This window comes from Nelumbo nucifera, chromosome 2, assembly GCF_055504915.1.
Source record: "Nelumbo nucifera cultivar China Antique chromosome 2, China Antique-T2T, whole genome shotgun sequence".
NCBI classification, from domain to species: Eukaryota; Viridiplantae; Streptophyta; class Magnoliopsida; order Proteales; family Nelumbonaceae; genus Nelumbo; species Nelumbo nucifera.
Genome location: NC_142650.1, coordinates 80,756,633 through 80,772,403, shown reverse-complemented (window position 1 = coordinate 80,772,403; position 15,771 = coordinate 80,756,633). Strand labels below are relative to the sequence as shown.

Here is a 15,771-nt window from a genome sequence, read left to right as displayed (position 1 = left end):
CAGTGCGGGGGAGGCGCGACGTCGGCCCTCAGCCCTTGAGTGGGCACTACAATGGACGAGATGTCTGCCCTCATCCTGGGGGTTCTCCCTCCGGCGATGATGATGTTGCTCCGAAGGTTGGCGGTTGTCTTCAGACTGCGCCGACTTTTCCTCCCTTCGGCTGGGAGGTCCTTCGTTCCTTCGTGGTGGGCTGGCTGGTCGACTGCTGCCAGACTCGGTGGGCTCAGCCCGCTGGGGGTTGGCTAGGCCAAGTGCTAGGGGCTCGACATGCTCATGTCGACCCTGGTGATCTGACACCCTGGTGGGGTAGTCGCCTCGGGAGGGACCTCCTACTTGGGAATAGGCTTGTTTCATGTGTTGCGTGAGGTATTCCAGGCGGTCGAGGACAGCTTGGAACTATTCACTCGTGACCAGGTTTTGGGGGTTCCTAGCTCTTCGTACCATGGTGTTTAAAGCTTTAGGAGATCTCGAGCTTGTAGTGTTTTGAGGGATTGTCTTAGCAACATTTCACACAAACGACGCCAATTGTTGATGCTCGGCTTGGCCGAGGGAAACAAAGTAATTTCACTCCCAGGCCTCAAGGGAAGGCCGAAGGCTTTGAGGGTCCCAGGGAGTTAAGCTGAGGCCGAGGCGTATCGCTCCTTGGGATGATATTGTAGAAACCGAGGGCTTGTACCAAGAAGGGTGTCCGAGGGAGGACGAGGCGTGATTACCATAGTTATGAACCTGTAAGGGAGAAGGTGTCAGAGGCCTTGGGTGCTTACCGGAGGCGAGGACTTCGATGATCAAGTTAGTATGTGCACGAGGTAAGTGATGAGTCTGGAGCCGAGGGGTCCAGACGAGGCCTCAGATAACGCTAAGTCCTTAGTGGAGAGAGCGCTAGAGATCACAAAGATTTTGAGTCGAATCCCTTACTTTGTGGGGTGCCTTGCATTTATTGCTAGAGTTGCCAGGGGGTAGTTGGGCTCGGATGGTCCAGATGCGAGCTGTATGAGGGCCTGACAAGATGTTCTGCCAGTGCCATGTAGCGCCCTATGACTGGGTCCGCGTCAGGTAACCCTGAGCATCTTCATGGTAAGCCTATGCGGGCATCCTCCATTTGACACGCATCAGCCTTGTACAAGCCAACTGAATGCGCCTACATCAGCCATAATCATGGTATGTAAAGTGAAACTCAAAAAAAAAAAAAAACAATAGGTTAAATAGGTTTTAAGAGAAAAAGGGCAAGAAAAAGAAAATAGAAAAAGATTAGTTAGGTATTTTGGTAATTTAACGTTTTTCATCATCCAAGGGGTTCTTTGTCTAACGGCTAAAGTTCAGGGGGTATTTGTCCAAAAACCAAGTACAGGCGACTTTGTCACCGAGTTACTGACCCCTTAATTAAGATCTTTCCTCGGTTCCCGGCGAACGGAAACACAAGCTTTCTGTCGATCCAATGGCCGGAAGATGGCTTCTGGAGGCTCAGCTCACCGGCAGCGGCAGGCCGGTCCTTCATCCTGGCGAAGTCGAATGTTATACACTTTCCTCTGTCGATATAATATGTGAAGAAAAACCTAATTTTCCTCCTTTCAGATCCGGAGTTTTGATTCTTACAACCCACCGAATTCTATGGATTGACGGAACTAATAAATCAGGTGCAGCGGCCATCCCTCTCGGTGCTGTAAATCACATATATTCGCCAAGTAAATCGATCAAAACCATGTTTGGTAAAAGCAAAGTTAGACTTCAGGTTTCTGCTACGGCCGATGGGAGGATTGATGAGAGAGGATCAACGGCGATTGTAATCGCACTTGTTTTGAGAGGGAAATCGGATCTCGATTCATTTTATAGTCGACTTCGGGATGCCTGGAGTTCTAGGTCGTGGGAAGCTTCGAGTTCAAATCCAGGACGCTCTGATTCAAGGGAGAATAGCAGTGGGTTTTTCGAGGGGTCGAGCGGAGTGAGAATGGCTGGAGTTTCAGGGATTCTCAGGAAGGAGCAGGAGATGTGGGAGAGTACAGATAAGAGCTTGCAGGAAGCTTTTCAGGATTTGAATGCTCTTATGGTATGCAAAATTCTTTTTTCCCTTTCATTTCTTCCATTGGTTTTGTGTTACATCAATAAGATCTTAATCTGCATAATTGGGTTTAGGTAAAATCCAGGATTTCTTTTAGCTTGTTTATTAACGAACGTGAACGATGAGAGTTATATTTCTTTTATCCATGTATTTTCAGTCGTTCTATCTGTATGTGAATGTACTGTCATTATTTTCATCATTAACTAGTAACGATTTTTGTTTTTTGACCAATATTAGGTAGAGGTGATATTGTTTACTTCATGTGGGTCTCTTTTATTTAGTTTGATCTTTAAATACTTTCTGATCGGTAGTTCATTGATCAATAATCCTCAGTTGAGTTCCATAAGAAAAACTGACAAAAAAAGTTCCATGAGAAAAGCAACTAAAGTGCATATTCCAAGGTGAAGTTGTGCAACTTCCAAATTACACCATTCACTTTTGTTTGTTGGCTGTCAGAAGGGTGGACCTCCCGAGCTTGAGTGTGAATGTTGCTGGTACAATAGCGTCTTCACTTTTTTCCATTTTCTTGTCTCTAACTTCTGACTAAATGCATGTTAAGTTTAGGTCATGCAAATATATATTATATATGTAACGAATCTTCAAGTTTAGATTATGCGAATATATAATATATAAGTTAATTCATTACTTATCAAAAAAAAAAACTTCAAGTTAGCAAACTATTTTCACTTGATCTAATTAAGGATTTACTCAGAAGAGAAAGACCTGATATTGTGATGTTACAGGAATCCAAGTTGGTAGAACTGGATGGAAGATGGGCCAAAAGTGTGTGGAAATCAAGAGGTGTGAGTTCGATTTCAACTCCTTCTTGGGGAGCCTCTGGGGGTATATAGTTACTCTTTGGAGAGAGGATGTTGTAGAGGCAGTGGAGGAATTGATAGGTAGCTTTTCTATATCCCTAAAGTTTAGGATGGTGGAGGGTGGATTTACATGGTTGTTAACCAATGTGTATTGGTCAAATAATTGTAGAGAGGAATAAGATGTGAGAAGAGTTATATGGAATTCAAGGGTTATGGTAGGGTCCTTGGTGTTTGGGTGGAGATTTTAATGTAATCAGGTTCACCAGTGAATCTAGTAATCCCTTAACTATCTATTACAGCTAGTATGGGGAAATTCAATGAGTTCATTAATAGTTGTGAGTTAAAGGAATTCTCGTTGCTACGACCTACGAACTATTTCACTTGCTCTAACTTCTAAGAAAACCCATTTATTGAAGTTAGATAGATTCCTCTTCATTTTTTTTTGATAAATGAAGAATTTATTAGAGAAAGAAAATAGAAGCAACTTTTACAGGAGACACTTGGAGAGGTATGAGCTGCGATCTCTCCAACCCTACAAAAACTTAAAAAAGATTACAACTGAGCCCAATACAAATGTTCCCTCGTTGCCCCTTGCTTGGCTAAACAGTTAGCCATAGCATTAGCAGATCTCCCTACCCATTGTATTCTAAAATACAAGTTAGAATCACCTTCTGAAGCACCACACTACAGTCTCTGGATTCTGTAACCACCCCATGACCACCTTAGAATCACCTTCTATTAGTAGCTGCTCCACTCCTATCTATACAACAAACTGTACCCCTTATAGTGCATCTAAAAGTTCTGCCCTCATGGTGTCCCCCTCACCTAAAGGACCTGAAAAAAGAAGAGCAACAGAACCACTACCATTCCTTATAATCCCTCCAATCCCAGAAGGGCCTGGGTTGCCCAAGCTACTCCCATCAAAATTTAATTTCAGGAAGCCTTTAGGTGGAGGTACCTAGTTCATGTGCAACTTTGTCTTCAATGAAGAACTGCTTGACACTTCTGCCCAATGCCTCCACCGCAGGTCATTAAAAGAAAATTGTTAAAATAACTCTGAAGATTTTAGCCACACTATAGCCCTATACAAGATACAGTCCTTCAAATCTTGTTGGCTTCACACCTTCTTTTGGAATATTTGGGCATTCCTTTCTTCCTACACTGTCCAAAGCAATGCTACTCTTGGAACCCTCCACATTATTCTTCCTCTTCGATGGCGCAAAGCAAAGGTAGAAGGGTCAAAAAGTAAGCTTACATCTGTTGGCCTATTCCACCAGCATCCAAAAATCAAGAAGAGCCAATCCCACAAATCTGCTGTAACAGTAGGAAATTAGCAAATGGTTGCAGTCCTCACCATGGGATCTGCAAAGGGTACACCAATTGGGTGAAATGCAGAGATAGGGTCTTCTCCTTTGTAGATTATCCAAGGTGTTTACTTTCCCATAAACCACTTCCCAACAGAAAGCCAAGACCTTAGGGGGAACAGGTTTGCACCAAACCTCCTTAAAAGGGAAAGGAGGAGCAGAAAATGAATAACAAAGGGCTTTCGAGAAGGAGGCACAAGAAAAGCTACCCAAGGGTACAAGAGTCCAAAGCCTTTTATTTGATTCCATGGGGTCCAAACAAACTTTTTCAAGGGTAGTCAATAGGCAAGTAAGACTCACAATCTCCTTATCCCTTAGACATCGTCGGAACTCAAAGTCCCAAACTGGAGTCAACGGAGAATCCAAAGGGGAGAAAAAAAAAGAAATAGGCTATTTCTTGTACCGGGAGATAGTGTATAAAGACAGAAAGAGGTCCTTCAAAGGAGCCTCTTCAACCCAGATATCTTCCCAAAAGAGAACTGAATTTTCAGTACACACATCATACTTGAGAAAATTGTTGAGTTGAGGGAGAACGCTGTGAATTGCCTTCCAAGGTGTTGCCAAGTTGCCCTCTGAGAGACCCCAACATCCCATCTGCTCTTCGAGTGGTCATGAATACTTCCTATCACTTCAACCCACAATCTTTCTTTCTCTAATGGCCATCTCCATAGCCATTTTCCCAACAAAGCCATATTTTTTTGCATCAGATTCCCTATTCCTAGACCTCCCTCTTCTTTACTCTTGCATACCACCTTCCACTTCACCAGATGATCCTTCTTACTTCCCCCCGGTTCCCAAAGGAAGTCCCTCATCAACTTTTCTATCTTCTTAGCTTCTCTAGAAGGAATCCTAAAGGCTGACAAGAAATAAGTTGGTAGGTTAGATTGGGTGGCTCTAATTAGGATAATCCTACCCCCCAAAGAGATCTAATTCTTTTTCCAAGAATCCAATCTCTTCTTGAACTTCTCCAAATCTGGGCACCAAAAGCTGCTCTCCCTAGGGTTTGCCCCTAAAGGAAGTACTAGGTTGGTAGGTCATGGGCCAAGAAGTGGCTTCAAAACAATCTAAGCACCCTACAATTGCCTCCACTTCTCTATTATCCAAATTTATCCCTTTTAAGGGCTGTCCACTGGCTAAAATCTTTGGAGTTGTTTTTAGATTTTCCTGTGGATGACTTGCTAAGAAATTGGAAAGAGATTGCTTCCATTGATAGATGCAAGAGGACTCTCTGTCTGTCTTGGTCCCCTCCCCCTTTGGGCTTTATAAAGCTGAATTTTGATGGCAGCAGTGTGAGGAACCCAGGGCCCTCTGGGATTGGAGGAGTTTTCAGGAATGAGGAAGGGATTGTTATTGCTCTATTCTCTGGCCCTATTGGAGAAGGTGACTCTCTTAGGGTTGAGATCCTTGCAGCGCTTGAAGGAATTTGAAGAGCAAAGGAATTAAATATCAGCCGTTTGATCCTGGAAGTTGATTCAAAGGTGGTTGTTAGTTGGTTGAAGAAAGAGGACAGTGGTTTGTGGAACTTTAACAATGAAGAAAAACAATTCTTATGGCTGGGTAGGGACATTGAGATTCAGTACAGCTGGGTGAAGAGGGGTGCCAACTCATTTGCGGATGGGTTGGCCAAGCAAGGAGTGAATAGGGAGTCTGTATTTTGGGCTAGTTTTTAATTTTTTCTCTTTGTACTCCCTTTCTATTCTGTTTTTGGGGAGCTAAGATATTTTATCTTCCCTTTTGTATCCATATTCCCTCTTTTCTTTTATTTTAATGAATCTGGTGTTATTGATCAAGAAAAAAAAAATTCCAACTAGCAAGCTTTTTCATTGCCTAGTCTTGGCCAATCCAATCCTTCCAAGGGTAGCTTCTCAGCCAAAGGTCTTCCATATAGATTTTTGAAGTGATTGACAAAGGTTCTAGCAATTTCCTCTTGATTTGCAATTACCTCCCCTTCCACTTCTAGTTTGGGTATAAAATTTCTCCTTCGATGTCCACTTGCCAAATCATGAAAAAATCTGGTGTTTCCATCTCCTTCCTTAATCCATTGATGCCTTGATTTCTGTTGCCAACAAATCTCTTCTCTAAGTAGCACATCTTCTAAGTCCTTCTTCAACTGTCTTCTCTCTATCCAATTCAAAGTCCCATGAGACTCCTTTTCATCTAAGGCCTCAACTTGAGTGATAATATTCAACTTTTGTTCCTCCGCTCTACCAAAGTGACCCCTATTCCACTCTTTCAGTTTGAATCTTAATCTCCGCAACTTCTTGTGAAATCTCACTCCCTTCCACCTTACCCCACTTAGCTCTTCATTCCGCCATTCCTTCACTTTAGCCTTAAACTCTAGATGCGTTAACCACATGTTTTCAAATCTCAGCCAAAGGTCTTCCATATAGATTTTTGAAGTGATTGACAAAGGTTCTAGCAATTTCCTCTTGATTTGCAATTACCTCCCCTTCCACTTCTAGTTTGGGTATAAAATTTCTCCTTCGATGTCCACTTGCCAAATCATGAAAAAATCTGGTGTTTCCATCTCCTTCCTTAATCCATTGATGCCTTGATTTCTGTCGCCAACAAATCTCTTCTCTAAGTAGCACATCTTCTAAGTTCTTCTTCAACTGTCTTCTCTCTATCCAATTCAAAGTCCCATGAGACTCCTTTTCATCTAAGGCCTCAACTTGAGTGATAATATTCAACTTTTGTTCCTCCGCTCTACCAAAGTGACCCCTATTCCACTCTTTCAGTTTGAATCTTAATCTCCGCAACTTCTTGTGAAATCTCACTCCCTTCCACCTTACCCCACTTAGCTCTTCATCCCGCCATTCCTTCACTTTAGCCTTAAACTCTAGATGCGTTAGCCACATGTTTTCAAATCTCAGCCAAAGGTCTTCCATATAGATTTTTGAAGTGATTGACAAAGGTTCTAGCAATTTCCTCTTGATTTGCAATTACCTCCCCTTCCACTTCTAGTTTGGGTATAAAATTTCTCCTTCGATGTCCACTTGCCAAATCATGAAAAAATCTGGTGTTTCCATCTCCTTCCTTAATCCATTGATGCCTTGATTTCTGTCGCCAACAAATCTCTTCTCTAAGTAGCACATCTTCTAAGTCCTTCTTCAACTGTCTTCTCTCTATCCAATTCAAAGTCCCATGAGACTCCTTTTCATCTAAGGCCTCAACTTGAGTGATAATATTCAACTTTTGTTCCTCCACTCTACCAAAGTGATCCCTATTCCACTCTTTCAGTTTGAATCTTAATCTCCGCAACTTCTTGTGAAACCTCACTCCCTTCCACCTTACCCCACTTAGCTCTTCATCCCGCCATTCCTTCACTTTAGCCTTAAACTCTAGATGCGTTAACCACATGTTTTCAAATCTGAAGGGTCTAGGGCCATTGCTAAAGGATTCAACACCTACCTTAATTGGCCAATGGTCAGAAGTGACTCTAGGCAGAGCTCCAAAGACTAAATTACCACAATAGTTTTCCCAATCGAGGTTGAAGAGGAACCTATCCAATTTTGAACTCAAAGGATTTTCCTCTTCATTGAAGACAAGGAGAATCACTGGAGGGGTTTGGTGGCTAAAGCTTTGCCTAGAGCAAGGTTCAAAGTATCGATACGATACGCCCAATGTGGGGCGTATCATATTGTATCTTTTGGAAAGGATACGGTTCGAAACGCATGTTTCCAGGTGTTTCGGACCCCCAATTTTTTTTAACAATAAAAAGCATGCTAAAAGCTTCCCAAAAAACCAAAATGTGAAAAAAGAACTAAAAAAAAAGTTTCGGCCGTTTCTAAGTACCGATACGATACGACCGAAACTCGTATTGTATCGATACTTTGAACCTTGGCCTAGAGTTACCTCTGACTACTACCCGATAGAGTTAGTCCAAGAACCTCTAGGAAATGGACCTAGACCTTTCAGATTCGAGAATACATGGTTGACATACCTTGATTTTTTCTATAAAGTTGAGGAATGGTGGAGAGAGGAACTAGGGGGAGGGGTGAAGTGGAAGGGGATTATGTTCCATAAAAAGTTAAAAAATTGAGGTCTAAGTTGAAAGAGTGGAATAGGGACCAGCTTGGGAGAATGGAGGAATTGAAAGGTAAAGGATGTGACTCCAAATTTGTGATTGCGTGTCTAAAGAAAATCCTAAACCCCCCGGATGATGAGAGGCATTATTTCGAATTGCACTCAAATGAAGGATGTGTTCGTTGGAGGCCTAAAATACAAGCATGCTTTTCATGAGGCAAACATGGCAGTGGATTGGTTGGCTTGTGAGGCTCTGGTGTCGACTACGAACTCCTTATCTTTGTGTATTTCTTCCCTCCCCCAACTCTTGAATTTTCATTTTCTTTGCTGATTCTTGGGGACGTGCTATCCCCCGCATTGTGTAGCTCCTTTTGGTTTTTATAAAAAAAACGTCCTTGAAGTCCCAGATTGGGGATGTAAACATTAAGGAATCCCAAATGATATTGAATGAGCAAGAAAGAGAATTGGGATGGAAATTGAAGGAGTTACAAGATGTTCTATTGAGAGAGGAAATTTTGTGGAGGCAAAAATCAAGGCATAAATGGATTAAGGAAGGTGATGGGAACACTAAATTTTTTCACGTTGTGGCTAATGTGAGGAGGAAAAATTTTGTGGCTAAATTTGAGATTGATGGAGAAGAATTTCTTCTCAGGAAGAGATAGTTAGGTGTTTTGTGACCCATTTTAAGTTGATTCTAGGAAGACCTGTAGGTTATAGAATAAGAGTGGATGGGTTGGATTGGCCAAGACTAATTGAGACAAATATGGGATGGTTGGAAAGAAATTTTGAGGAGGAAATCAGAAAAGCAATATTCTGAATGGATAGATCCAAGGCTCCTAGTTTGGATGTTTTTACCATGGCTTTTTGCCAAAATTGTTCAGATGTAGGCATAATTGTCAAGGCGTCGCGTAGGCGCCCTTGGCTGGGTGCCTTGTCCAAATGCCTTGACTTTTAGCAACTAGGTGCCTAGGTGACAAAAATGACAATGGCGGGTGTCTTTTATAATATCATTATTGTTATATCTTCTTAATGCATATGTTTATACATTTTATTATATGCTATATATATCAATTGTACTTTGTTTTAATGTTTTACTATTGAAATTTAAAAGATCAAAGGGTTTTGAGGAGAGAAAAAGAAAGAAAAAAAAGAAAGAGGAAACAAAGAATTGAATTATAAAGAGGTTCTTTTTTTTTTCTATTCTCTCTCTCTAATTAAATAAAACAGAAACTCCATCCTTGTTTTTTTCTATTTTACTTTCCTTATTGAATATTTATTGTATAAAGTTAATAACCTTCTTTAGCTGCTAATTGGCATGAAATTGCTCTATTAAATACTTATTATAGTAGTATTACTTTTGAAAATAATGAAATTAATATATTAAAAGATTTTTTATCTTTTAGTGATGATTTGCCACATTTTTAGAGCAAATTTAATGTTCTTTTTTTTTTGATCAGCAACACAAAAATTGATTCAATAGATTAAAAAGGCATATACAACAAGAAGTTGTGGGCGGAAAACAAAAAGCCCAAAAGAGACTATCCCACTAATTACAAAACAGCCCAGAACATGAGTTGTCTTTGAATCCCTTGTTTAGCTAGACCATCAGCCATGCTGTTAGCTGACCTCCTAATCCACCTTATTTGGATCAACTTGTCTTTAGATATCTGCTTGAAGCGCCTGAGCTCATTCCTTAGCTTCCATGTTAATCCTTCCCCCTTCTTCAGCCAATTCACAAAAATTTTTGAATCCCCTTCAATAATCAGCTTGTGAATCCCCATTTCTAGCTTTTTTTACTCCACACACTGCTGCCGTTAGTTCTGATTTCACCACATCACTTGCTGAACAGGACCTGAGTACATGGCTAAAATATTTCTGTTCTCTTCCCTTGTTACCCCACCAATATTTGGATCAACATGTCTTTAGATATCTGCTTGAAGCGCCTGAGCTCATTCCTTAGCTTCCATGTTAATCCTTCCCCCTTCTTCAGCGAATTCACAAAAATTTTTGAATCCCCTTCAAGAATCAGCTTGTAAATCCCCATTTCTTTAGCTTTTTTTACTCCACACACTGCTGCCATTAGTTCTGATTTTACCACATCACTTGCTGAACAGGACCTGAGCACATGGCTAAAATATTTCTGTCCTCTTCCCTTATTACCCCACCAATACTTGATGGGCCAGGATTTCCCAAACAGCTGCCATCAAAATTTAATTTCTTCCATCCTGCATCTAGAGGAGACCAGACCTCATGTACTAAAGGTCTTCTAGATGAAGTGTCAGCAATTGTTCCCCATGATTTGAAGAAATCTTCTACCTTAAAGTCAACAAACAACTTTAAGGTTTTCAGCCGATGTGCCACCCTTAATTTCTTCCATCCTGCATCTAGAGGAGACCAGACCTCATGTACTAAAGGTCTTCTAGATGAAGTGTCAGCAATTGTTCCCCATGATTTGAAGAAATCTTCTACCTTAAAGTCAACAAACAACTTTAAGGTTTTCAGCCGATGTGCCACCCTTAAAGTTATCACTTCGATCATGGCTTCTTTTCTTCTTTCCTTGTCATAAAAAATCCTTAGGTTTCTTTCTTCCCAAATTGTCCAAGCCACTGCTGCTCTATTGCATCTCCCCATAATCCTACCTCGTCTTTTAGAGCACCTGATAATGTGAGAACTAAAGAAGCCTTCTAGATTATCATGGGGAGTCCACCTGCAACCAAACAAAGAGGAAAACCACTCCCAAATATAGTTAGCAAAAGGACAGGAGATTAAAAGATGCAATGCAATCTCATCATACAACTTACATAAGGAGCACCAGTTTGGGGACAAGCACCAATTTGGTCTTTTACTCTGAAGCAAATCACAGGTATTAATGGAGCCATGGAACACTTCCCAACAGAAAACACCAACTTTAGGCGGGATGGCTGAAACCAAATCTCCTTGACAAGGAAAGGAGAGGGGGAGATAGCAACAAGAAAATTCAAAAAGGACTTTCAAGAGAAGGACCCTGATTGATTGAGTGCCCACCCCTTGAGAACACCTATGATTTGGTTCACTAGAATTTCTTAATAGAGCTAAGGAGTAGTGGGTTTGGGGATAGGTGGTGCAATTGGGTAAGTGGTTATTTCTCTTCTTGTTATTACTCAATCTTAGTCAATGGAGTGGTGAAGGACTTTTCCAAGCTTATAGGGGCTTAAGACAAGGTGACCCACTTTCCCTTTTCCTCTTTATACTCATCATTGATGTGTTTAGTAGATTGACCTCAAAAGTAGATAGGGAGGAGTCAACAAGTGGTTGGAGGATAGGAAAAAATAATATTTCGGTAACCCACCTTCAGTTTGCAGATGATAATATAATATTTTGTGAAGGGAGTGATTTGAGGAAGGTGAGAAATTTGAAGAATTTAATTAATTGTTTTGAAAGTGGCTCTAATTTGAAAATCAATTTCGAAAAGAGCTGTGTGGTTGGTATTAACTTGGATGATCAAGAGATTGAGTTCATTGCAGATTGTTCCATTTCGTGATGACTCTTGACCTATTTGGGTCTTCCTCTAGGTGCTAACCCTAAGAAGAGTCATTTTTGGAACCCTATTGTGGAAAAATTTGAAAAAAGGTTGGTGGCTTGGAAAAAAAACGATTCTTTAGGGGTAGTGTGACTTTGATTAGGGCTACTCTTGCCAATTTGCTGGTCTATTTTTTGTTTGTATTTACCTCCAGGGAGGTTAACGAGGGACTTCTTGTGGGAGTTAGGGGAAGCAAAAAAGTATCATTTGATTAGGTGGGAGTTAGTCAACCAAAGCAAGGAAGAAGGGGGCTTGGGATTAGGAAACTTAGTTCACAAGAACAAAGCTTTGTTAGGGTAATGGTTGTAGAGATGGCCTTTGGAGAGTGAGAGATTATGGCATGAGGTAGTGGCTTGTGGGTTACTTTTACTTAGAAAGCAATACATGGTATACTCCCTAAATTCCTCAAGTTTGTAAGGTATGGTGTTTTCTCTAGGAATTCTATTCTTTTTTGGGAAGACATTTGGGTGGATAATCTACCTCTTAAAGTCCTTTTTCTCTCTCTTTATTCTATTTCTCTTTATAAAAAGGAATTTGTTTCTAAATTTCTCTCTTCTATGGTTCTTCCCTTGTTCCTGAGACTTTGGCATCTGTAGAGGGCTGAGGGATGATGAATTGCTTGTGTTTTTGAACTTTTACTTGAGCTTGTTTGCTTGGATCTACTTAAACCTGGCAAAAGGATTTGGGCCCCTGCCCTATCCCAAACGGTTACTTGTTTTTTTTTTTAATTTTTTATTTTTTTATAAATACCACTTTTCTAATTCCGACCCTTGGGTGTTCCCAATCAAAGAAGTTTGGACTAGGTCTATTCCCCCTAAAATTCCGACCCTTCGGTTTTTGCAAACGAAGAGACTTTTCATGTGCTTATTCCAAATTGGTGTACTCTTTGCAAAGCTTAGAATGAGGTCTGTTACCACTTATTGATCATAAGGGGATGGACATATATTATCAAAATCATATTACCGCAACAGAACCTCGGTCATGCTATTGCAACTGTGATAACATAGGATAATTGTTGACATGCTACCACGACTATACTACCATGGGATGACCACAGTTATGCACCATGGCTAACCATGGTCATCCTCCTTGTATATAATAAGCTGCGGTCCTCGACCATAGGTAAGCACTGAGCCGCGATATAGAAGTAAAGTTTACAAAAGATAAAAACACACACAGGCATGTGAGATCTGCAAGAACGTTTTGCGTGCGACACATGGTAGAATCGTAGAGGAGGTGATAATTGTGGCTTGCACAGGCTGACAATTGGTCCCCACCATATGATTCGGCTCATGTCCCCATCGAATCAACCTGGGCATGCGAGCAAATTACTGCCTTAAGAATATTCTGGAATTCTTCATTCCATGCACCTATGAGCCCTCATCTCCTATAAATAATGGTCCTTCTGATAGAGAAGAAGAGGTCATTTGATCATCCGTTCTTCCTTCCCAAAATTTTCCTTGACCGAACCCTAATTCCTCTCCTTACTTCTCTTTCTCAACTTTAGAGCTAAGATCACCTCCACCACCATTATCTTACATTAAGAATCTCTGGTTTTAGCTTTGTCTTGGGAAGAAGATGCTGTCAAGGAAAGCCACGGTTAGGGAAGAACCTTAATAGATTCCTTCATTGGAAGAAATACTGCTGGAGTCACCCATCCAATCACCATTTGAGCAACCGGAAGATGAGACATTGAATGACCATTTGGCTAGTCTTGCCAGAAAGGTCTATGGCATGGAGGGGCGTTTAGATGAGTTGCAACAACAAATATTTGCCTAATTATAAAAAAAAAACAACAAATATTTGCCTAATTTGAAGAGAAGCAGGACCTGCTCTTCAGCTGGTTGAAAGAGAAGTTTTCATCACCATCAGCCAAGGCAGCAACACTAAGAGAATCCTGTTCTTTATCAAAGGCATCCATTCACCAGCAATTAGATCCAGAGATCAACTTAGTGCTGCTTCATCCCAAAGTCTTTCACCACTTTATTAAATCTACAAAAACCAAACATGTGGAGACTGTTTCATCCCACAAATTGCTTTTTTTTTTTTTTAAAACCTGTATGCTTTACTATCCTCCCCCTTGAGCAATAAACTTTAGTGGTTGCTCCATATAGATTTCTTCAAGCAAATCACCATATAAGAAGGCATTTTTGATATTGATCTGAAATAGGGGCTACTCACACATAGTTGCTAGAGAGATCACAAATTGAACCAATTTTGGTAAAGGGAGAGGTCTCCATATAGTCTGCACCATACAACTTTGAATAACATTTATCTACCAACCTGGCTTTAAGATACTCCACACGACCATTTGGTAAGTATTTAACAATGTATACCCGTCAGCATCTTACAACAAGTGTTGGATCTCCCGACAGAGCTAAGGCTGGAGGAGGAGCCAGTGCTATTGATGAGTATAAGCTTGCTTGATTGGTGGTCATCCAATATGTGTCTGCACTTGCAGAGGCTTAGGCTTGGAAACACTAGGAATAGGATCATCAATAGGAACCAGAAGTGGGAATACTAGAGGTGAAGAGGTAATATCAAACCAGTGAAGAAGGGAACTGATTCAAATAAGGTAACATTAGGACAAACAAATGACTGCTAGGAAGTAGGATTATAACACTTATGCCCCTTCTCAGTCCTAGAGTAGTCAAGAAAGATACATTTCATAGAGCATGCATCTAACTTGTCCACACCTGGGCCCAAATTATGAACAAAACACAACCAAAAATTCTAGGGTGAGAGGAAAATGTGACAAGGTAGGGAATAGGATGGAAAAGGGAGAACGACCACCAAGAATGGACATGGGCATCCGGTTATTGAGGAAACAAATTGTAAGGAAAGCATCACTCCTAAACCTTTTTGGAACATTCATATGATGAAGAAGAGACCAAGCTATCTCATGTATATGGCGGTTCTTCTGTTCAGCCACCCCATTTTGTTGTAAGGTGTATGAAGGAAGTTTGATGAATGATGCTGTGCTGTTTTAAATATTGTTGAAACAAAGTGAGAGTATTCTGTCCCATTACTAGAGTAAAGAGCTTTTATTGGAACATTAAGTGCAACTTTTAGTATGGAATTTTTGAAAAATGGAAAATAATTCACTTCTTTCTTTCATAAGATAAAGCCTTTTCATCCTTGAATAATCATCCGTTGTATCTGTTGTATGGCACAATTTATTTTGGCTCCAAATATTAATGACAGAAATAAGAGTTGTCATGTGGTTACGAGGTCTTGAATGGTGGAGTCCATGGGCCCCAAGGGCAAAACATTGAAAACAAGTTCAAGAGTTTTAGGGAGGGTCATTATGATACAATTATCAATAGACTATTTACACAGAGTGCACCAATTTGGTGAAATACACACAAAAGGCCTCTTCTTTTGCAAGGAATCCAAAGTGTTAATTTTCCCATATACCACTTCCCAATAGAAAGCCTTAATTTTAGGGGAATTGGCTGAAACCAAACTTCTTTCCAAGGAAAAAACAAAGAGGAAGAGGATTGGCAAAGAACTTTAAAAAAAGAGGCACAAGAGAAGAAGCCTTTAGGATTTGGACACCAAACTCTCCTGTCTGGTTTAGAAGGTTCTAGGCAGACTTTATCTAGAAGTAAGAGAAGCTTTGACAAACAGGTGCCTTCTTCATCCCCAAAATCCCAATTGTGATTCAAAGGTAAAGTAGAATGGACTAGAAAACTCGTAATCACCTTATTTTTGTACAAGGAAGGAAACAAGTCCTTTAAGGGTTGGTCACTAAACCAAATGTCTTCCCAAAAGCGAACTAGGATCCTTGAGCAAACATCATACTTTAATAAACTAAGGAACTGAGGAAGCAAGTTGTAGATTGCTTTCCAAGGTGCTGCCAAAGTAGCCCAACATGATACACCAACATCCCCGCCACTCTCCAATCACCCATGAATACTATCCACTATTTCAGCCCACAAATTTTCC

The 15,771-nt window shown here is 40.7% G+C and overlaps 1 protein-coding gene across 2 annotated transcripts in view; it reads left to right on the top strand.

Annotated features, from left to right (window-relative positions):
• The first annotated feature begins 1,336 nt into the window (after nucleotides 1-1,336).
• The window catches only part of LOC104587803 (EAP30/Vps36 family protein), a 65,138-nt gene continuing 50,703 nt past the window's right edge, over nucleotides 1,337-15,771 (top strand). Inside the window, exon 1 of one of the 2 annotated variants that reach the window (XM_010245525.3) lies at nucleotides 1,337-2,044. In XM_010245525.3, the coding sequence (XP_010243827.1) occupies nucleotides 1,436-2,044 (609 nt within the window). In that variant the 5' untranslated portion in view covers nucleotides 1,337-1,435. The remainder of the gene's footprint in view (nucleotides 2,045-15,771) is intronic. The other variant, XM_010245526.3, reaches the window with a different exon arrangement.